This window comes from Camellia sinensis, chromosome 2 (assembly GCF_055761805.1).
Source record: "Camellia sinensis isolate YWXY chromosome 2, ASM5576180v1, whole genome shotgun sequence".
Taxonomy (NCBI): domain Eukaryota; kingdom Viridiplantae; phylum Streptophyta; class Magnoliopsida; order Ericales; family Theaceae; genus Camellia; species Camellia sinensis.
In genome coordinates, this window is record NC_138962.1 from 143,901,838 (window position 1) to 143,926,194 (window position 24,357).

The window sequence follows — 24,357 nt, forward strand, 5'->3', positions numbered from 1 at the left end:
TTTTTTTTTTTTTTTAATTTTGAGTTGTACTTTGAAATTGTTTTGGGCTTTTTTTTTTAAATATTTAAAAAATACTTAAATTAATATTTTTAGGATAAATATTTTTTTATTGTAAATATTTTTTTATTCTTTTTTGTGTGCGTTGTATTTATTACATCTATGCACTTTATTTTTTAAATATTTAAATTTTTCGAAAATTTAATTTTTTATTTTAAATATATAATTTTATTTTAAATATTTTCTTATTTTAAATATTTTATTTTATTTCTTAAATGTTTTAATTTTTTTAAATATTTAAGTTTTTTTTCTAAATTAAAAAAAAAAATGGATTGTTGATATATATATCTAAATCATAACAATTTATTTGGCCAATACTTAAAAAAAATAACAAAATATTTTTTTCAAAAAAATAAAAATAAACAAAAAATATTTTTCTTCAAAAATAAAAAAAAAATTCTGAAAAAAATAAAAAATAATTTTAAAGAATATATATTTTTAATTTTTTTTTTTTGGTTTTAAAAATAGAGTTTTGAAAAGAGTTTTGAGTTTTGAAATTTTTTGATTGGAATCATGATTCTAAAATTAAACCAAATGCTACCTTAGTGTGTCATGTCATGTGTCTTTTTATTTTCTTTAATTCTTCTCTTTTTTCTGTCTTCTTCTCTCAAATCTCTCAAATTTAATTTACATAATAAAAATTAATTTCAATTGTTTTTCTATAAAATTATTATTTTTTCCCATGTTCACTTGATTTCCTTTATTATTCTTCATCTCCTGTTGACCTTATTTGATAGAAGTTAAGGTTTGGTTTGGTTTGGTTATTATTCTTCATCTCCTTTATGTTATGATAACATATTTGTACTCTTTCTCTTTTAATTTATTTTTCTTTCATTCTTGTTTTTTTATTGGTAAGAATTGCAAAATCTCAATCATTGATTAATTTTTCACACGAGTACCAGCAAGAACTGTTGTCTTAATTTGACTTTGTTATTAATATATATTTCTTTGTATATATGATTTTGTATGTTGAATATTACTTTTATTTTCTATGCTTTATTTTTTTATCTCGCATTTTTTTATTTTTTGATACTCTAGGTCATAGGGAAACCTCAAAATAGTATATTTACGAGAAAACAAACGGTAAATGACTCACAATAATATTGCTCATATTTTGTTTAAATGTTCATAGAAATTTAGAAGATAAAAATTGTGAAAACATATCTGTAAGTAGGGCCACGTGGGTCTAGGACGTCAACCACATAGCATGATCTTGAATTGAAGTGTCACATGACAGAAGGTTATTGGATGAGGTTGTGGTGTAGGCCAGACCCGAATCAAGGTATAACTCCTAGGTAAATACAATTTTAAGATGAGAATGACATAATAGAAACTGGACGACTAGTTGAGGGAGTCAATATGTATTGGGATTCATAGATGAGAGGTAGGGTGATATTCATTAATATTTGAGAAGTGTCTTAGTATAATTAACTTTATTTACATATATATAATGTGTATATGTATTCAGAATCTATACACTCTAATATGTGTAATTTGTGATAAGTGCCGCACAAATTACACACTCATTTACAAAACTATGACATTAATAATAATTTTTCTAATAATCTACAAATAATTAACTCAATTGTGACATTGACGTAGCCGTAGGTGTAACAATTTAATGGCAACTCCTCAATCTGCAAAGTGTTCACCAATTCTAACATTCACACCAACCAAATCTAAACATGCTGCTTATTTAAGCTGATAATAATATTCATAAATCAAAGCTTCATCCATGGTAGAAATCATCAAACAGCTAAGCAAATAGCCTTCACAATTCATTTTTTATGCACGCAGACTGTTCAAAGAACATTAAAGAGATATAGTTGATGTAGTAGGACTCTTAATTTAATTCATTGCAGAGGGAGCTGCATGAATCAGGCTGGTCCCCACGCAAGCTTGAGCTGATGCCATGGCCATCTGCTCCATCTTCACCCCAGCATTGCACATGTTAGCAATGGCACGCATGTACGTCATTCCATACCTTGACAGAGATCCACAATGTTCCTCATAAGTCCTCACCTGCATGAAACAGAGTTGAAACCAAATCACTATAAACATTTACATACAAAAGCATGAAATAGATGAGTAAAACTCACAAGTGTCTTCAAGCAGTTCCAGTCATCTACAAGAGGTTGTCCTGCAGGTCTAACAGTTTCCAGTATCAGCAGCCCATTTTCAGATTCGAACAGAAGCTTCCCAATAAACATCATAATATGTTCTATGTGCAACCTTTGATTTAACTCATCAATTAATTGCTTCTGAGCCTCAAGTTTCTTTTCAGAGCCTTTAGGAGCTTTGCGGAACTGGAGAAATAAATATAACTTGTTTTGAATCGAAGAGACAAAAAAATAGGGAAATGACACATGTACTCCACTTTTAACCTTTTACACCAGGAATTTTCAGCTTAATGAAATATTAAAATAATAAAGCAAATAATTAAAATACAAGAGACCTTGTGCCAAAAATGAAGGAGGTCAGCGTCATGTTGGCTAACAGGCTTTGAAATTGATATCGAGGAATCGCGTCTCATAAAAGTATAGTTCTCATTTGCAGGATTTGTACCCAAATAATCGTACAGAGACTTCTTTCTAAGGCTCAAATTTCCATACTGCATGACATGGGAGCCGTTTTCTGGATACTCATTTGATGTCCTCCTCCTCACCTGTGAATGCAATTATGATAAATCATTTGGACTGGCGGAGTCCATTCAAAATATTAAAGGATATGAAGGATTGCTGCCCAGTACACTATGTAAATGGTTTGTTTCCTATACTTCATGGTACATTGGAATATCCACTCAGTTTCATGCACACTTCAAAAGTTCTCTCTTTTATAATTTAGTTTGTTTTCAACTTCTAAAAAAATTCCAATACAATGAGAACTTCGACATTTTACCACTTCATATTGTTGCTCCAGAGTTTCAGTACGCAAATCATGCTTGTCACTGCCCAAATAATGAAATACAGAATAATAAGCAGAAAGCAAAGGAATTAGTAGTGAAACACTTTCAGGTTCAAAAGTGAAACGTTAAAGAAAGAAAAGGTGGTTTCCAGGAGCCTCAGTTTTCTTTGCATCCAAAACAGTAATTCTGAGGTAGTGTTTGGTTCATTAATATAAAGTATAATGAGCATTCCACTATCGTTCTCATGTTTTGTGTACTAAAAAAATAATGAAAAATACATTGCAAATGGAATCATCATTCACCATTGTAAGTGAATGGTCATTCCATTGGAAGGCGAAAAAAATGAGCATTGCATTCCATTCCATTTTCATTCCAGTGAACCAAACACAACATAAGAGGCTATATTCAAAATTACCGATCTTGTTTGGTTTGTATTTGAGAAATATGTTTTGAGATAAAAAGTACGAAAATTTGTTTGGTTTGGTTTTTTTCAAAAGATGTTTTGAAAAATTATTTTGAGAGAGAATTTTGGAAAAAGTGATTGATTTGATGTGTATGAGAGAGAAATTTGTTTAGAAAACTTGTAAACCAAACAAGTTTTGGAAAAAATTTTTGGAAAAATTTGTTTGGTTTGATTACTTTTGAAAACTTATTTGTAGAGAATTTTTCCCAAATTTTTTTGAGAAACACAAACCAAACAAGGCCACCGTACCTGTCTTCCATCCAAGAAACACTATACAAGTCACCTAAGCAAGTGTCATATTCTGGGGCAACATGAGGATAGTCATCGGGACAATAAGTTACAAAACTGTTCTCTACTGCATTGGCTGCTGTGGTTGCATATATGTTTAATCCTTCAGGAAGAAGGCCCTCAAACATGCTCCCAGATTCACAGGCTTCAAGATAGAATACCTAAGGTTTCATAAATAGACAACACATTACAAAGTAAGAGCTCTCTCCAAAACTTATGTAAGCTATACTGTTAATTAATAACAGTGCAAGAACGATGTACCATGCTTTTGAAGGTATTGGACTCGTGCTTTTTCTTCAATACATCAATGAGATCATTAGCATAAACATAATCACCGTAAGGCATCACTGATTAAAAATAACACCATCAAAACCACTAGTTTAGCTTTGATGAATAGTTCTAATGTAGCTTTAAAATGATGTCTGTCAAACATTACTAGTTTTTTTGTACTTCAAATAAGTTGAAAATCCATTTAGAGTCCTTGGCATACTGTGTAATATTGCAAGATCATGAACATTAATTCAAATTCACAGAAATTATTGAGCTACTAACCAAGCACCCCGGGACCGCCATGATCAGTATAATATATGAAAATATGATCCTCTGGACCACTATCCAAAACCTTGCCACTACCTCCTGTAAGAGCAGTTTTGTTCGCAAGTATAACAGCATAAAGGTTATGGACATTTGCATTATGTCCAGTATAATCCTACAAGAATAAAATTTTACACATTAAGAATATGAAGTAAAATTTCATAGAAATATTCAGAAGCTAAGATTCAAGATCGAGAAACAGGACCTTGGGTACTCCTTCATAAACATCTTCACCTTGTGGCCTATTTATGATGATACCAGGCCTAGGGTTCTGTACATTGAATGCAATGTCGTCGTACATGAAAACAATAATATTTTCATCTTTCAATCCACCTTTCCTCAGTAATTGATAGGCATGACATACATCAGCCTAAAAGAAACTCAAAGAAGTCACTATTACTTATAAATCTACCAATTCATTCAAACAAATTTAAAAACGGTATAAAAGAATGGGAGCTAAATGCCACCTGATGCCTATAATTCTCGTAACCATTTGAGCCTGCAACCAAAACTGCCCATCTAGTTCCCTTCGTACCAACATGATGAGATCCTGTTTCCTCTGATGATAACTTGAATGAATGCCCATGAAGCTGCTGACTCTCAAGAGAAAAGCTTAAGAGTACAAGAAAGAGGAGTACACCAAGACTGTAACTAGTCATTGTAATTTCAACAAGCAAGGAATGCCTGTGGGTTGAAGAGCTTATTGATAAAGGGAGATTTTGTTGGTTGGTAATGGTCACAGATCACCACAAAACTTGAAAACTATGTCACCAAAGCCACCAAAACCTGCGAGTTTAGTTTTGTTATCAAAATTGGCAAATGAGTCATGGGATTATAATTTGGTTGGCATGCATTTCATCTATCTACCCATATGGAAAAATAATAAGAAAACAACAAACAAATACAAAGTTAGCAAGTTATTTTGAGAAAAATCTGACTACATCTTCTATGCTATCCACCTATCAACCACCACAAGCCTCCACAAACATGCTCAGATAAATAATAATTGTATTTTATCCAGAAAACCATGTGGAAGACTTTACTCCAAGCAAACCATTATGTAACAATAGGACAAACCTATTTAGGAAACAACTGTAATCTGTTCATAACTAATAAGGAAACTTTAACGATAAATGGTTTGCAAAATATAGAATTCACTCTCATGTGAACAAATAATTCATTAAAGAAAAGAAGCCAAAAAAGGGCCTAATCAGTAAATCCATGAATCTTATGGCTTAATTTGTCATACACAAATACTTATTTAACTATCCTCCACATAGAGTGTCTATGTGGCATACCTCTTTCTCAGTAAATTCTAACCACCACCTAATTAAACAAAAATCTCATTCATCTCAGTAAATTCTAACCACCACCTAATTAAACAAGGGTAATGTACAGTCAAGCCCTGTTTTGACAATTAATGGTAGTTTAGGTCCTACTCACAAAACTTTAAACCCATAAGTCTTATGTTAATTTTATATGACCAATCTACCCTTACAAATTAAAAAACACAAAGCATTTTGTTCCTCTCTCTCTCTCTCATGCCCTCTCCAGCCACCACCACTAAACTACCACCGGCGACCTTGGCGCTAAACCCCACCAGCAATCTCCTTCCTCCAATGGCGACCTCCCTCAGTCGCCTTTCTACCTTCTCGCCCCTCTTGCACTTCACCCCCTGCTACAATCCAACCATGTCATCGCCCATCACTTTTTGCTGTCGTGGTCGCCCCCTGCTCACCGTTGCCATCACCGCCTCTCACCGTCGTGACCTCGTCATGCCTATCTCGAACGAGATCTAGAGATTTCCAGATCTTGAAAGTGTGGAAGGAGGAGAAGGTGCGGGTACGAGAGAGAGAGTAAGAGTAGATTGATAATATTCTCGATTTTAACCATGAAAAAAATTGAGAAATTTCTCAAAACTGATAATATTCTCAGTTAATACCAAAAAAATTGAGAAATTTCTTAGTTTTGATAATTATAAACTGAAATCATTCATAGTTCTAAAATTGAGAACATTCTCAGTTCTTACCTATAGACCAGATCTTCAGATTTCAAATCCAACATTCTCAATTTTGAGATGTTTTGATTTCAATATTCGGTTTGATTTTGTTACATATTGCTTATGAGTTTATTAACTGATCATCATTCGACTTGCAAATTGATGTGATCTATCAAAAGGGTAGGAACGCCAATTGCATTCCAAATTGGGACTTGTGCGTCCAAAAACTGTTACACAGGACTTGAGCTACCACACTTGCTGTCGTTAAAGAAAAATCTTATTCATCTTAGTAAGAGAAAAACTAAGTGCACAGAAATGGTGCACAAAATGGGTCATAGAAAAGACACAAAGGGCGGGTCTCACTTGTGTGGGACCCACATGTGGACCCACCCTTTGTATCTTGTATGTGACCCAATCTATGCATCATTTTTGTGTTTGTAGCAAAGCTCTCTCAGTAAATTCCAAACTTCATAACTTGATGACACTTAAAACTCATTAAAGCCATCATAACTACTCTCTCCACTCCTAGTCAATTTCAAATTTTATATTTAAATGAGACCTAACCCATTAAGGCAGTCTTAAATTACTCTTTCTATCCCTCAGGTACACACTCAAAGCCCTTTAATTTTTTCTCTCTGTTGCTAAGTAAGAATAAGTATCAATAGAAGCATCAAAGGGAAGCAGCTCATGTACATTTGCATTAACTCTACAGAATCCAAAAAAGGTCATGGCTGGGAGTCACCCCACCCAACAACCAACTATACAAGATAGCCAGAAAGGAACCACCCAAATTACCTTTTCGATCGTTTATCTATAGATTAATACCATAATCCTCCGTTTTTTTATTTTTATTTTTATTTTTTTATTTTTTTTACATTGCTTTGAGGATGCATCATGATTAAATACTATTCTTCACTTTTTTCCTCAAAAGGGTCATAAATGATCCAAAATACGACAACTCCAACATTTCTATCCACTTTATTTATTGGCAATTTTATTGTGAACATTTGAAAAAATTATTCTCCAAGACAAAAAGAACTAAAAATTGTCATAAGAAAAGAAATTTAGTATTTTGACCGAGTTAGAGTAGCATGAACTCAAATACATGACATTTAATGCATATGCAATAAAGAAGAGGAAGAACAAAAAATAAACTTTCTAAATAAGAACATGGGAGAAAACATCCTAACCATCTTGTGAAGAAGTAAAGTAGTTACCCAAAGGCCTTCATGGCATATAAGAGGAACCAAACCTTGATAAAGCCAGAATACAAACACCAGTGCAAACTCAATATCTCACATGACCTCTATACCCAGAGGCTTTAATCTCGCACTCTCTTGTAAGTGTTATAAAATGAACAAGGGCAAGCTTCTTTATAGAGAATTAGTGCAGAATGGACGGTTTGGATTTAATCTTGGGTATGAGAAAGAAAAGGACAAAAACTACAGATAATTATGTCATTATTAGACTAATTTTTTAAAAAAGAATCTTACTCTCTCTTGCAAGTTCTCTGAAATGATGACGAGGAAGCCAGGGCAGAATGGATGGTTTGGATTTGATCTTGGGTATGAGAAAGATAATGACAAAAACTACAGATAATTATGTCATTAATAGGCTCCCCCCCCCCCCCCTTTGAAAAAACAAAAATAAAATCACAGATCACTGGGAGCCGCTCTTCAACAAATGGCAAGATTGTCAATAAAAACTTTACCACATTGACCAACACAAACTTGAGCAAATGACTAAATGGAAAGGTTTAAACATCATCTATTGATACATGATATCAAAAAATCTTCTAGTTACAAGCTATTATTACAATTGAATCCTGAGATTTGCATTCCGCTTTGAATAGAAACATTCATATACACCCTAAATAGAGGTACAATCAAATATGTTATGTCCTCTTTTACCAATCCATTCCTCACAAATCAGACAATAATACCTGCAGTCCATAGACTCCATACACACAAGGCCATATAACTACTGCTATATTATGATCATCACCTGAACCTTCTCTTCTTGAACAATACTGCTTCTCTTCGAATATTACTCAGCTTCCTCATTTGAAGCTGTCTTGAGTACTTTGCTCCTTGAGACCTGCCCTTAACATGAACAGACACTTCTCTGGTCCTCAACCTTAAGTGATGGTGGTGGTGGTGGTGGTGGAGACCCTGTCTTAAAGGGTAGAAAGTGCTCTCCGGTCTATCCTTTCTCTTCCTAATTAGCTTCCTCCTCCTAATGACACTTCGATCAACATCTAGAGATGTACTCTCTTCACTGGAAGAGCACCCTAACTCAACATCATGAAAGCGGCGCTGGCGCCGGTGTCGACGGTTTACCTGCTTGACATTCTTTAACTTATGACAAAGAAAACAGGTGAAATCTTCCAATGCGAACCAGTATGTTTCACATGCAGCCCAACACATCTTGCAAAGGCTTCTTCCTATGCATTGGCATATCCCCAGCTCGAACATTAGATAGAAGAACATCAAAGCTGGGCACAAAGAATAAATAAGTAATCAATCATTAACAATCAAACAAACGTACACTAGTTAGAAAACTAATTTAGACTTGTAGCAATAACCTTGCAGGAGAAATATTTTATCCTAAAGATCCACAAATCAACTAAGTTTCTTGAATGAGCCAAACCAAAATAACCACATTGGTAATGGCTTTGGAAGAGAAACATGGGGAAAAGCATTGAACAAATATAAATTGGGTCAGCACTCACAAAAAATAAACCCTTTTACATTAAAATTTTGATAAGAAGAAAATTTAAGATAACCACACGTTAAACCAGCAGCATCATGACTGGAGCACAATTTCAACAATTAAATTACTATCAGAGGGAAAAGAAAAAAGAAGAAGAAGAAGAAGATCAAAGAAAAACTTACTTATGTAACAAAGCCCCAAAACCATTAACAGTTTCACCAGATGGGAGATGCACATATGCTCGATAAAACAAGTTACATCCCATGTTCCTGAACAAACACCCCTGCAGAATTGAATTGATTGGTCAAAGCAATTTCTGAATTTCAGTCAATATAATAGGTCCATATATGTTCAAATGAACCTTGGAAATTATGGTTTTGTAGGTAAAACATTAGGATCTTATTCAGATGCAGATGAGTTTCATCAGAAAATCACGATTAATTAAAGTAGATGTCAACCCCGACAGTCCTGGAAATGACTTGATTGTACATGAATTTATTAGATCAATATTGGACTAAAAAGTAACATGGTCAAACATGGGATCAATTAAAGGTGAACATTAGGGATATTTCTCATGCAATTCTCACAAGAATCTGGGAAAACCTTCTTCATATTCACCACTTGTGGTGATCTAAAGCCATTGTAGTGCAAGCATACGAAGAACAATTTAAACATGTATAAGATGCGGCTCACTAACCCAAAATTTCTGGATTTTGTAGTTGATAAGTATTCAAACAAAAGGGAATATGATTTATGGTTAATTAGTTTTGCCATTATAATCAGGATTAATTGCATCATCTTAACCACATATGGATGGAATAAATAAGCTAATATACACACACAATGGAGCTTGAATTGTGATTGTGTTGACATCTTTAACTGGCCACTCAATTATGCTTGTTAATGTACACCTAAACCTACTCCACTAAACCTAACCCACTACACCACTCCACCTCCACTCCACCTACTCCACTACACACTCCATTTCACCTACTCCACCACTCCACCTCCACTTCACATCTCCATCTCCTATATAATGTACATACAATACATCAAAACAGACATCAATCAATAATATACATCAATTTATTTTACATGGTATCAGAGCAGGTTTAGAACCTAATATTTTCGCTTCCCCAGCGGGCGGCAACCTCACCTTAGCTGCCCGCCGGACCTCAACCTAGTCCACCGGACCTCTGCACGTACCTTCACTCCGCTGCCACAAATTCCATAGCTGCTCTCTTCTCTGATGAAGGAATCCCACCACTGCTGCTTCCTATGAACTCGTTTGTCCTGCACTAGAGCACCGTGTGATGTACATAACCCAGTCTTTCCCCTAGCAAACGAGTTACAGAGTCCATCACCTTGACCAAATTCCGAGCCAGGCTGGCCCCACAAGCATCTCTTACCTCCTCCGTGTGCCTTGCAAAAATCAGTGCTACCTTGTGCACTCTTCCCACACCCTTCGGATTTGCATCGCTTGCTCCCACCGTGACGGACACAAAAGTCAGTCCGTCCTCGTGCACTCTTTGTGCAGTCTGGCACAGCACATCGATTACCATCCCTTGTCGGATCTCCAGGGCGAAGACTTCGAGTACTACCTGCGACTTCCACGCCATCGTATTAGGTCGCAACAGCAAGAAATCCACCGTCGACGTCGACTTCTCCTCCCTCGGCGGCGGCATGAACATCTCTCGCCACCACGCCCGCATCTTCTACGACTTCCAGCGCCGCCGCTTCGCCCTCGCAGTCCTCGGCAAGACAGGTTGCTTCGTCGAAGGCGTTCTCTCACTCTCTCGGCAGTTTTGGGTTAGCGCATTCACACACACACAGTTTACAGAGAGAGAGCCCACTCAACTTTCTTTTTCTTTTTTTTTTATTATTTTACTCCATCTTTTGAAAAGCACACGAAACACAAATTGATTTGCACATGTATCTCTTTTCTCTCTCTCCCCCTTTACACCCTCTCTTTTCCTTTCTTTTTCTTTTAATATTTACCTCCACTACCTTTTGTCTTTCCAATACAGCCACCACCTTACCCCAAACCTCTTTTTTTTTTTTTTTTTTTTTTTCGTTTTATTCTTATTCTCATCCTCCTCATCATGTACCCCACTTTCTCTCTCTCATTTTTTCACTTTCCAATCCCCCTAGGCACATGCTTTCGCCCTTAATCTATTCTTATTATTATTTTTCCAAAAAAATAAAAATAAAAATAAAAAATAAAAAATACCAAACCCATTGCAGGTTTTCACAACACCGTGGGCCACGAAACCTTTTTTTTTCATTCTTATTTCTTTGCAAAAAAAAAACAAAAAAAAAAAAAACAAACAGCAGACGAAGAAGACGAATTGCACACCAAACTCATTTTATTCATGTCGGGGCTCACCCCGATCACCATTTTACACCAAAAAAAAAAAAAAAAAAAACCACCCACACCCAACCACCTCATCCAGAGGCGGGATTTTTCTTCTCTACTCTGCCGCTGGTCTTTTCTTATTGCCTCCGTCCTGGGCGGCCCTTGCCGGTGTTGCCTCCGTGTTTCCCACTCCACTGGGCATGATCACTACTCCCTGCTCCTCCACTGCAGCATATGGCGGCCCTCCAAATCGGAACATAACGGTGGCCTTCCGCTTCAGCTCCTTATTTTTCGCCTTTAGCACACTTATCTCTGCTTGCGCATCCTTATACATGCGCTGGAGCAGAGCCAGTTGGGCGTTTAACTGCTGCACCTCATTTGTCCTACTCTGCAGCCGGTGCGACAGGTTTGTGACCGCCGTCATGGTCTCCACACATGACTTCAAAGTATACTGATTGGCCTCAATATCCGTTTGCACCGCCATTTTTTGCTCCACCGATCGCATCGGAAAGTTCAACGGAGCAAAACCAGAGGCGCTTGGTTGAGGTTCACTGGCCACCGCACCAGTTATCTCTCTTGTTGACTCGTTGAGGTCGGGAAAGAGAGTGAGCAGACCACGGGACGAAGAGGCCATATTCTGAGTAGCTGAACGGGAAGACGAGGCCATGTTATGGGTTGTTGAGTGTTTTAGAGAAGGGTTGGTTACAGAGTGTTTACAGAGTGTTTCAAGATTTGCAGCTCTTAGCGACAAGCTCTCAGAGAACGAAGAGGTTTCAACTGGTTTGTTATGCTTCCAAGCCTCAGCCTCCGCTTCGGTTTATAAAGACCATGATAAAGAGGCAGACACGCGCATCATGCGCCTCTCGGTGCTCGCCGACAACTTGGGCGCGCCTTTTGATGGCACGTCTTTTGATGGCACGCCTTTTTATGGATTGGGCACGCCTTTTGATGGCACGCCTTTTGAAAGATTGGGCACACCTTTTGAGGGCGCGACTTTTGAGGGCTCGATGTATATATACATGTATCTCTTTTGGGCAGCCTATTTACACACTCTTCTACAACGGTCAACTTTCTCACTCCCTTTGTTTCAACCTCAAATAGGTTTCTATCTTCACACCTATTTGAGTTTGAGGGGGGGTTATACATATATCATGTATCATGGTGAGCATGGTTACACACCATGGGAACCACCCAAGCCACCCCATGGCGTACTCCCTAAGTCGCCCCCTTGGTGCACCACCACAAGCTTCTACAACGGTCCGACATGACCTCATAAATTGTCCCGACATTGATTCTGGTCAGCTTCTACTACGGTCCGACATGACCCCGTAAACTGTCCCGACATTGATTCCGGTCAGCTTCTACAACGGTCCGACATGACCTCATAAATTGTCCCGACATTGATTCCGGTCAGCTTCTACAACGGTCCGACATGACCCCATAAACTGTCTTCTACAACGGTCCGACATGACCCCATAAACTGTCTTCTACAACGGTCCGACATGACCCCGTAAACTGTCTTCTACATCGGTCTGACACGACCACACAGTGTCTGCTACAACGGTCCGATATGACCCCGTAAACTGTCTTCTACAACGGTCCGACACGACCCCGTAAACTGTCTTCTACATCGGTCTGACACGACCACACAGTATCTGCTACAACGGTCCGACATGACCCCATAAACTGTCTGCTACATCGGTCTGACACGACCATACCGTGTCTCCTATCCTGTTTTATTTTATTTATCAGTTTACTTTCCTGTTTTGTTACTCTCTTCAAACTCAAGTTGGTTAGTTCCTATCCTCCTTGAGTTTGAGGGGGGCTGTTAATGTACACCTAAACCTACTCCACTAAACCTAACCCACTACACCACTCCACCTCCACTTCACCTACTCCACTACACACTCCACTTCACCTACTCCACCACTCCACCTCCACTTCACATCTCCATCTCCTATATAATGTACATACAATACATCAAAACAGACATCAATCAATAATATACATCAATTTATTTTACAATGCTAATGAGAATTATATTTGCCATTAGTCAAGGAGAGCAATAGAAGTAAAACTTGAGGGGCAAAAAAACATCCTTACTCGCAAGATCCTCCAAAAACAGCTTTTAATGGAACTACAAAGGCATTTCCTAATGCTGTGTTTGGTTGGGGGATTTGGGGAGGTATTTGGAAAAGAAAAGAAAAAAGGTGCGTGAAACTATGTGAAATATAAGCATGATTTATTCACATTTCACCTACCTTTTCCATTTCCCTTTCCAAATCTCTTCCCAAATCTCCCAACCAAACATAGCATAAAAGAGTTCCAATGCCATTTGCAGTTTTACTAATCACAGTCCCCATTGTGACAGAAGTCCACAATCACAATCTGTCCAAAAGCCCACAGAATCGGTTAGCAACAACTTCAATCCTATAACTAGTGAGAGAATAAATAAGAGTAAGAGTAAGAATAGTCACTTCAAAATTGAGCAGCATCAATTCGCAGTGTTTATGTTCTCTCTCTGTCTCTCTGTCTCTCTTGACTTTATAAGTCATAACATTGCAATTTGCAACTGATTAAACTTTGAGGGAAATCTCAAACCAGTGGCACAATGGGAAACAAAATTCATTTTCACGAGGTGCAAGCGTCTCTTGGGTTTGGTGTTGGGGTTGCCCCAAAAAGATTCTCATGTGTGTAGTGCAATTTTATTTTATTTTATTATATTACTAGTGTATATGCTCGTGCTTAAAGACACAGTGGAAATAATGTTGAGATTAATATTTTCTTGTCCAACTTTTATGTAGTACCTGAAAAATTTATTCATAAAATAATTTCAGAGAAAAATTATTCATTTCTTATACCATCACTGTTATACTTACCCAAGCTATCAATCTTTCTTGTTCTAATTGAAGAGGTTTGTCACATTTGAATTTCGGCTAACATTTAAAAAGAATATAATATTAGTGATTGCAATATTAACAAACCATCTCTCATGTCAATTATTGATAGGTAATGTCTAAAAAGAAAAGGCATGGAAAGAAAAATCGTGCATTGCTACTCACCCCCATTGTGCAAATTAAAGTGTATCAAAATCCAAAATGTAGCAAGAAAAATGTATCAATTAGTTAAATAAAATGTATGATTAGCAAAGTCATTAACATATTACACTTAAGTCTCAGTAGTATTAGTTAGTTACAACACTCATTTCACTTTCTTAAGGTTAAGTCTCAGACTCTTCATATTATATTTCTCTCTTGCTAATTACAAAGAAAGAGAAAAATAGAAAGTAAATATCAACAAACAAAAAAAAAAAAAAATTAGAAGAAACTAAACCTTAATCAACAAAACCACCTCTCTTTGAGTAATCAGCTAACCCTCCAATCAAACATATATGTCTATGGATTACACCAATTTGAAAACATCAAGCACTAATTGAAAGTTCTAAACACATTATTAGATTTTAGCTCTTAAACACATTATCAAGCCCTAATGTTTATAAATGCCTCCTTTCATCATCAAGCACTAATGATTCAGCAAATATATTTAATTCCTAAAATTGAGAATGTCTATCTTTTAGAGACATGGAATTCAGCACATAGGTAGATAACTTTTCAAGATGCAATTTGTCTCACACCATTTTATTCATTTATCTTCACTTTTTGCCTCCCTCTATCTCTACTCTCCCTCATCCCACACCCACACACCCTCTCTATTTTTTAATCTATGTAGCAAATATTTTATGCACCCGCTTTTTCTTTGATAACCTTCATAGATATCTTTGGCACTACAATGCAAGGAGTATCCGTTTCAAAAATCTTCAAACCACAATCTCAAAAGAAAGATTTCATAAACTCACAACTGAGATCCAATTGAGAGCATTCAACCTATTTAGAAATAATGCAAACAAAAAATAAAAAAACTGCTAATTTTTTTGGTTTTTCCCAAAAACAATAAATAATAATAAAAATAATTAGCAAAGAGAACATTATCCAAAAAATAGATAAATTCATAAACTCAACCCAGTCAAGCAAAGGGAAACTTTTTCCTCACCCCAGTCAAAAGTTTAGCAAATGAGAACTTTTTCCTGAACCAAAAGTTTGATCATTTGATTAATCTCCCCCTCACCTTCCATTCCTTGTGAATTAATAAACACATCAAACACATCAAATAGAGAAACAATTTATCAAGCATTTGGTGAACATTGTAGTAGCAGAAATTATAGTGGTAACACTAATTATTTTGAACTTCAATTATTGCAAACTATACTGAAATCCTTAGAATGGAATGAATAACAATAAATTCAATTAAAATAACAGAAAATAGGTTGTAATTTATTCCAAGTGACATGAGGAAGTTGGTCTTTGAACTATGGAAATCAAGTAAAAGTGTAACGCCCTAAAAAAAATACATAAAACCCAACACTTTAGACATGCATTGATATAACGGAAACCAACCATTTCTATTCATCATAAAAATTCTTACACTGTATTACATGTTAACAACAAAAGCAAATGCCCTATGGGCTTACAGCTTTCCAAGTCAACACTTGGTTACACAAAAGAAGAGTACTGACTCTACACAAAATAAGCCCTTGGCTTGATATACATGTAATACAAACAAAATAAACAAAAGGAGTCTTCAACTCTCATCATCATCCAAGCTATGTCCTTAGAAGTGGCATACTACCTGTACCTGAAAATAATGTCCCATAAAGGGTGAGCCAATGCCTAGCAGAGATATGCTAAACACAGTATGAGCAATAACTAGGACGTTATCAATTGATAAATGTTCAATTTCCATAAACCAATTCATAACCCATTTCCATTTTCATGACCACCATGTTCATGTTTCATTTCAATTTCCATTTCTTATCAATTTCACGATTTTCATCAATGGCTCAGAACCTGGCCAACTACTTATATGAGACAGTGACTCATATTAAACCTTTCCCATTTTTACAATAGATAAACATACTAGTTGTATCAACATCTCAACAGATAAGCACACAAGCTGTATCCACATTTCAACAGATATGCATATTAGCTATATCAACACTTCCAATGATAAGCATATGAGCTGTATCAACATTTCCAAAGATAAGCATATGAGCTATATCAACACATTATCTGACAAGCATATGAGCTGTATCAGTGGAGTCCATCCCCTATCTCCTCCCAAACAACATCCGGTTTAGAGGTCCATCCCCTATCTTCCCCTAAACCGTGGAGTACATCCCCTATTTCCTCCTCCACACACACAACGTATATACACAAAGGTCATATACACAATCAATCAGTACATAACGTTAATGTATTCTATCAACCGTCATACTCTATGACATATCCAATTTATTAGTTTTAGTTTGCCTAATCATCATGCATTGTCTACAACAATCAAAACTACCCCCCACCGGTAGCCCAAGCAATTATTTCTAAACAGATAATAAAAGCTCCAATAGATAAAATATCAATGTTTTCAAAGGTAAGCGATTAATAAATCTAACTTCGCTATTCAACCATATAATGAACCAATTTTATTATTTCAACTCAATTCCATATAACCACAATTTTTCCAAATTAATCATACCAATTAATTTATGCAACCAATTAGGGTTTTCTACCCCATTTCCCAATATTGACCCAATGGTCTAAATATCAACAACCAACATCAATAACACCCTTTTGAAACCCAAAATACAATTTATGAGTCCAAAATCACGAAACCCTCTTTAACACATTTTGAAACCCTAAGTCCCAAAATCAACCATTTAAACAATAAGCTCAAAATCTAGGTTAAAACCCATAAGAGTGAGTAGGAATCCCTACCTCAAATTCGGAGCTCAAGGAAAGAAGGTGAAGAAACTCAACGTGCTCCAAAACTCAATATACTCGGATCAAAACGTAGCCCTCGACGATCAACCCAACTCTTACAAAGGCCGAAGGAAAGGGAAACACTCTAACTAGATCAAACCCTAGAGAGAAGGGAGTTTCTAGAGAGAGGAACTCTCAAAAAGTCTTTTTAGAAAGTAAGAGAGAGAGAGGGAATGTAAAAAGTGATTTTAAAATGTCCAGCTGCCAACTGATATACGACATTCCCGATCGAGCGAAAAACACAACGCTCGAGCGTCAAGAACAAAAAACTAGGTCCGCTCGAGTGCAATAAGACCCGCTCGAGCGCCAAGACACAAGAATAAAGTACATCCGCTCGAGCGCGAAAACCAGTCCGCTCGAGCATAGATTTCCCCTTCCCAGAACTTACACCCAAAGGTACTACCCGCTCGAGCGCCAAAGTACCCGCTCGAACGTAAAGAAACCTGCTCGAGCGTAAAAATCACACCTGCAGAAGTTTTGCAGGGACACGAAAAAACTAGGAGCGTGCAATCTCCGCTCGAGCGCAAGAAGACTCGCTCGAGCGGACCTCCTAAAAACTGGGCAACAAAGAATTGAAACCAAAGCCTAACCAAACTGTAATAACTCTGCCCAATACATCCTAAAACTCAATCAAGTGGAATTAAAGGATGACAACAAGGTATACCACCACCAACATCACGGAACCGAGTCCGGAATACAACAGAACAGTAAAGGGACAACCGGGATCGCTATAACCTCCCCCCTTAAAGAATTTCATCCCCGAAATTAAACACAGGTTTTCTCCATTTTCAACAATGTTATAACATAATATTAAACAACCCGACCCATTACCGGTCAATCCCATCTCTTTTCAAGAGGCATAACACATTATTCATAACAACCTGCATTATCAACATGCATTCTTTTGAAATTTAGCAATGTCAACTCATTTTCCACAATTCCATAACACATGCAACATTAACATCATGCTTGCATTTCCACAATACATTGAACATATGCAATGTTATAACAAATTTCCATTAACCCAAAACATTCACAATGTTTTACAACTTAAGACACATATGATGTTCTTAAAGTTCAACGATATTACAAAATTACCAATACATGGTTACATATCAACAAACAAGTCTGGATATTTCTCGTGGACTTCCAACTCACATTTCCAAGTGGCTTTCTCCACTCCGTGATGTTTCCACAAAACCTTCACCAAAGGAATGGTCTTGCCACGCAGGACTTGATTCCGCCTATCCAAGACCCGAACCGGTCTCTCCTCATACGAGGTATCCTCATCTACCTCCAAGTCGGTCCAATCTAACACATGGGATGGATCTGGCTCATACTTCCAAAGCATACTCACATGAAACACGTCATGCACTCCGGACAACTGCGGCGGTAAAGCTAAACGATAAGCAACCTCGCCAATCCTCTCAAGGATCTCAAAGGGACCAATAAACCGAGGGGATAACTTCCCACTCTTCCCGAACCTCATCAAACCTCGCCTAGGTGATATTTTCAAGAAGACATGATCACCTACCTCAAACGCCAAAGGCCTCCTCCTACGGTCGACATAACTTTTTTGGCGACTCTGGGCTGTAACAAGCCTCCTACGGATAAGCTCAACTTTCTCCGTCGTCTCCCTAACCAACTCCGGACCCAACAAAGGTGCATCACCCACCTCGGCCCAACACACTGGAGACCTACACGGTCGGCCATACAAGGCCTCAAACGGTGCCATACCGATGTTAGACTGAAAACTGTTGTTGTAGGCAAACTCCACCAAGGGCAAGTGCCTCTCTCACGTCCCACTAAAGTCAAGGACACAACCTCGAAGCATATCCTCAAGGATCTGAATAGTACGCTCGGACTGCCCGTCAGTCTGAGGATGATAAGCCGTACTAAAGGTCAACCTAGTGCCCAAGGCACTCTGCAAACTCTGCCACAACCTAGCAGTAAAACAAGGATCTCTATCTGAGATGATCGTCACTGGGACCCCGTGCAATCTTACTATGTCCCGAATATACAAGTCGGCGAGATGATCTACCGAATCTCTCACGCGCATAGGAATGAAGTGCGCCGACTTAGTCAACCGGTCTACAACCACCCAAATGGCATCACTACCCCGCTGAGTCCTCGGAAGACCTACAACGAAGTCCATAGTGACATGCTCCCACTTCCACTCGGCAATAGGCAAGGGTTGCAACAAACCCGCTGGCCTCTGATGCTCGGCCTTCACTTGCTGGCAAGTAAGGCACTTCGATACGAAAACAACCACATCTTTCTTCATACCTCGCCACCAAAACTGGCGACCCAAATCCCGATACATCTTAGTGCCTCCCGGATGCACCACAAGACGTGAATGATGGAACTCTCGGAGTACTTCCTCTCGGCAAGACTCCGGCACAAACAAACGGTCTCGGTATCTCACACTCAGGTCGGGATACATCGTCAAACCCTTCTCAACCTTTCCATTTGAGATCTTCTCTCGGAGGGATTCTACCTCAAGGTCACCTCTCTGTGCCTCTAACACTCGGGTCACAAGTGTAGGCTGCGTAACAACAGAAAACAAGGCCGCAGCCTCAGCTGATTCACCTAGAAGCAAGTCAAACTCGCCAAGTGCACCCAACATCTCTCATTCCCGGATGGCTATACAAGCTACATCACTAATGGATTTCCTACTAAGGGCATCGGCCACAACATTGGCCTTTCCCGGGTGATAGTGCAACTCAAAATCATAGTCTTCAATGAACTCCATCAATCTCCTCTGCCTCAAATTCAAGTCTCTCTGTGTAAACAGATACTTCAAACTTTTGTGGTCCGAGAACACCTCGAACCTCTCACCATCAAGGTAGTGCCTCCAAATCTTCAAGGCAAAGATCACTGTTGCTAACTCTAGGTCGTGTATAGGGTAATTCTTCTCGTGTATTTTCAACTGACGTGAGCCATAAGCTACCACTTTCCCTTCTTGCATCAACACGCCACCCAAACCCTTTCGTGAGGCATCACAGTAAACCGCATAACCCAACCCTCTCTCCGGAATAATCAAAATCGGAGCGGTGGTCAATCTAACCTTCAACTCTTGGAACGACTTTTCGCAAGTCTCACTCCACACAAACTTGACCCCTTTTCGCGTCAATCTCGTCAACGGCGAAGCTAGCCTGGAGAAATCTTTCACAAACCGACGGTAATACCCAGCTAATCCCAGAAAACTGCGATCTCAAACACATTCTTAGGCTGTGCCCAATCTTGCACTGCCTCTACCTTGGATGTATCAACAGACACCCCTTCCCCGGATACCACATGGCCTAAGAATTTGACCTCTCTTAGCCAGAACTCACACTTCCCAAACTTGGCATACAGCCTATGGGCTCTAAGCAACTCAAGCACCACTCTCAAGTGTTCCTCGTGTTCCTCCTCAGAAGGCGAATAGATAAGAATGTCATCCACGAAAACGACTACAAATAGATCCAAGAATTCCCGGAAGATCCGGTTCATCAAGTCCATAAAGACTGCCGGTGCATTGGTAAGCCCGAATGGCATCACCAGAAACTCACAATGGCCATACCGCGTACGGAATGCCGTCTTAAGAATATCCTCCTCCCTGACCCTCAACTGGTGGTAACCCGATCACAAGTCTATCTTAGAGAAACAACGGGAACCCTTCAACTGGTCAAACAAATCATCTATACGGGGCATAGGGTACTTATTCTTGATCGTAGCCCGATTCAACTTCCGGTAGTCTATATACAATCTCAAGGCACCATCTTTCTTTTTAGCAAAGAGGGCCGGTGCTCCCCACGGCGAAACACTAGGGCGAACAAAACCCTTATCTAGCAATTCCTGGAGCTGAATCTTCAACTCACTCAACTCGGCTGGGGCAAAACGATAAGGTGCCATAGAAATCGGCGCTGTGCCGGGCACTAAATCAATAAAGAACTCTATCTCTCGGTGAGGTGGCAAACTAACGAGATCCTCGGGAAAAACATCCGAATACTCACAAACCACCCTCGGCAATACAATCTGGGTCTCGTCACACTCACCACTCATAAAGCTAGCAAGTAGACTACTAAGCTTATTCCGCCCTCGCGGATTATACATCGGTGGCAACACACTACCAACCCGATCCCCCAAGAAATGGAAACACTTCCTGCTCAAGGTACAAACCGTGACCCTCTGGCGGTAGCAATCAATAACAGCCCGGTATGACGATAGCCAGTCCATACCCAAAATAACATCAAAACCCTTCATGGGCATGACAACGAAAGGAAAAGGAAGCCTATGGTCGACGACCTCTATATCACAACCTCTAACACCTTGTTTCAAGATCAACTCACCACCAACAGGCGATACTACACATATAGGAGATGCTAACTGTGCCAACTCCAATTCCAAAACAGATGCAAATGCAGCAGACACAAAAGAATGAGATGCACCTGTATCAATCAATACATTAGCAATTGAGTTGCAAAACAAGAAGGTACCTCTCACAACTAATGGAGTCGGTACTAGATCCTGCGCGGTAATAGCATACACGCGCCCTGTAGGCCCCTGATCTACCTGCTCACCTCTAGGAGCAAAAGACTGTTGCACTGACTGGGATGACGAAGCTCCCGGATTGGCCCTCGAGGCCTGCACAGACTGAGCTGGCTGATAACTCTGCGTCTGCCTAGAACCAGACGCTCCTGAAGTAGCACTCAACTATGGGCAATACCTCTTCAGGTGCCCAGGCTGACCACACTGATAGCAAGACAAAGGCTGGCCCCTGCTCTAACTCTGGCCTTGAGGTCTAGCTGAAGAAGAAGCAGCTCGCTGACCCCCTCCCTTCTGGGGGCAAACCGAAGACTTGTGACCCAGCTGGCCACACGCAAAACAAGTCAGGCCTCCCTGACTACCTCTCCAGAGCCCGCACTCGGCACTGGGAAGGTCGATCTAGCCAAACCACCCTGAGACTGCTGAGGGTTAGAACCCCTCTGTCTCCTGCCGTCACCCTGACCATCTTGGCTCCTCTTGGAGCCTCTCTGCCCCTCGTCTTCCTCCTGCATCATAATCTCCATATGAGTAGTAACATTAACCAAACGTTTGTACTCTCAGATAAAGGACCCTCCAACCCTTAACTTGAGTCCACGCCTCAACTTCCGCTCAAATTCAAAACAACGGCGTTCCTCGGACGCCACCAGTTCAGGTGCAAACCTGGACAGACTAGTAAAAGTAGCCTCAAACTCGGCCACTGACAAGCCCTGCTGTCTAAGCTGGCAAAACTGCTCTCTCAGCTTCTCCCTAGCAGCTGAAGATAAAAACTTTTCTTGGAAAGCATTCACAAACGCCTCCCATGCACCACTAACACTGCCCTTCTCGTACTTCCACCATTGACCCGCATCTCCCTTCAGCTGGAAGGATGCCAAGGTCACCTTTAAAGCCCTGTCCTTGATGCCAAGCATCTCGAACATCTTCTCCATCTGTTCCAACCACTCGTCAGCCTTAAGTGGCTCATTCGGATCCCCAACAAACTCGTCCGGATTGGACCGGAAGAATTCCCTCTTCAAGAAGGAAGGCCCTGCCTCAACAACCTGGGCCTGAACTGGAGCCTGAACTGGATTCTTAGCTCGAAAAATACCCACAGACTCCCTTAAAGCATTGGCTATCCCTCGGGCTAAAGCGCCCATAGCCTCCTGACCTGCTGGCTCAGCCACATTGGCCTAGCCAACCCCCTCCTGCTGTGCCGGAATATCATCCGATAAAGGCATCTCTTGCCTACCACGTCTGCCTCATCTACCACATCCTCGTCCTGACATCCTAATAAAGGTAACGAAGAACATTAGCACATTCATAAATGTGCCAAAACTAAACACTCGCGTCCTAATGCATGGACAACTGTAATTCATTCCACGTAAGCACATAAACACATAAGCACTTACGAATTTCATTTCCGGATAATGATAGTCCCGAGACGTTACTAGAGTTCCGGTTAGAAACAACATTGATCAAGTGCTTTTCCAACAAGACTCACAGAAACCCAAGGATCCAATCAACATCCTAGAAACTAAATCCCATACCCACATAGTCACATAAGCATGTTATCAATTAAGCACATAGCATATGACATTACATCTAAGTCTCTATCAAGCGAGACAAACCCATTGTGATCCTAATCACTTCCCACGTACCCAAAGTATTCGAACCCGATACGTTCTGATACCAAGTTATAACGCCCTTAAAAAAAATACATAAAACCCAACACTTTAGACATGCATTGATATAAAGGAAACCAACTATTTCTATTCATCAGAATAATTCTTACACTGTATTACATGTTAACAACAAAAGCAAATGCCCTATGGGCTTACAGCTTTCCAAGTCAACACTTGGTTACACAAAAGAAGAGTACTGACTCTACACAAAATAAGCCCTTGGCTTGATATACATGTAATACAAACAAAATAAACAAAAGGAGTCTTCAACTCTTGTCATCATCCAAGCTATGTCCGTGGAGGTGGCATACTACATGTACCTGAAAATAATGTCCCATAAAGGGTGAGCCAACGCCCAACAGAGATATGCTAAACACAGTATGAGCAATAACTAAGACAATAGCAATTGATAAATGTTCAATTTCCATAAACCAATTCATAACCCATTTCCATTTTCATGACCACCATGTTCATGTTTCATTTCAATTTCCATTTCTTATCAATTTCACGATTTTCATCAATGGCTCAGAACCTGGCCAACCACTTATATGAGACAGTGACTCATATTAAACCTTTCCCATTTTTACAATAGATAAACATACTAGTTGTATCAACATCTCAACAGATAAGCACACAAGCTGTATCCACATTTCAACAGATATGCATATTAGCTATGTCAACACTTCCAATGATAAGTATATGAGCTGTATCAACACTTCCAAAGATAAGCATATGAGCTATATCAACACATTATCTGACAAGCATATGAGTTGTATCAGTGGAGTCCATCCCTTATCTCCTCCCAAACAACATCCGGTTTAGAGGTCCATCCCCTATCTTCCCCTAAACCGTGGAGTACATCTCCTATCTCCTCCTCCCACACACACAACGTATATACACAAAGGTCATATACACAATCAATCAATAC

At 39.1% G+C, this 24,357-nt stretch overlaps 1 protein-coding gene across 2 annotated transcripts; it reads right to left on the reverse strand.

Annotated features, from left to right (window-relative positions):
• Positions 1–1,695: 1,695 nt before the first annotated feature.
• On the reverse strand, positions 1,696–13,530 carry LOC114310631 (vacuolar-processing enzyme). Of its 2 annotated transcripts, XM_082915708.1 has the most exons (12): positions 13,478–13,530; positions 9,201–9,301; positions 8,311–8,800; positions 4,775–5,093; positions 4,513–4,677; positions 4,266–4,422; positions 3,975–4,060; positions 3,675–3,874; positions 2,956–3,004; positions 2,513–2,722; positions 2,157–2,363; positions 1,696–2,079 (listed from the first exon to the last, which is right to left on the reverse strand). In XM_082915708.1, exons 4-12 carry the CDS (start codon positions 4,964–4,966, stop codon positions 1,906–1,908), a joined length of 1,440 nt encoding a protein of 479 aa, XP_082771834.1. In that variant the 5' UTR covers positions 4,967–5,093; positions 8,311–8,800; positions 9,201–9,301; positions 13,478–13,530; the 3' UTR covers positions 1,696–1,905. The 2 variants fall into 2 exon arrangements, with proteins under 2 accessions (XP_082771834.1, XP_082771833.1); XM_082915707.1 differs by lacking the exon at positions 13,478–13,530 and having other exon boundaries at positions 9,201–9,335.
• Positions 13,531–24,357: the final 10,827 nt, after the last annotated feature.

Coding starts and splice junctions, on each gene's coding strand:
- LOC114310631 (XM_082915708.1), bottom strand. CDS start 4,966: ATGACTAGTTACAGTCTTGGTGTACTCCTCTTTCTTGTACTCTTAAGC. Junction 3,875..3,974: donor CCAATACCTTCAAAAGCATG/GTACATCGTTCT, acceptor ATGAAACCTTAG/GTATTCTATCTTGAAGCCTG. Junction 3,005..3,674: donor GTTTCTTGGATGGAAGACAG/GTACGGTGGCCT, acceptor TTATTTGGGCAG/TGACAAGCATGATTTGCGTA.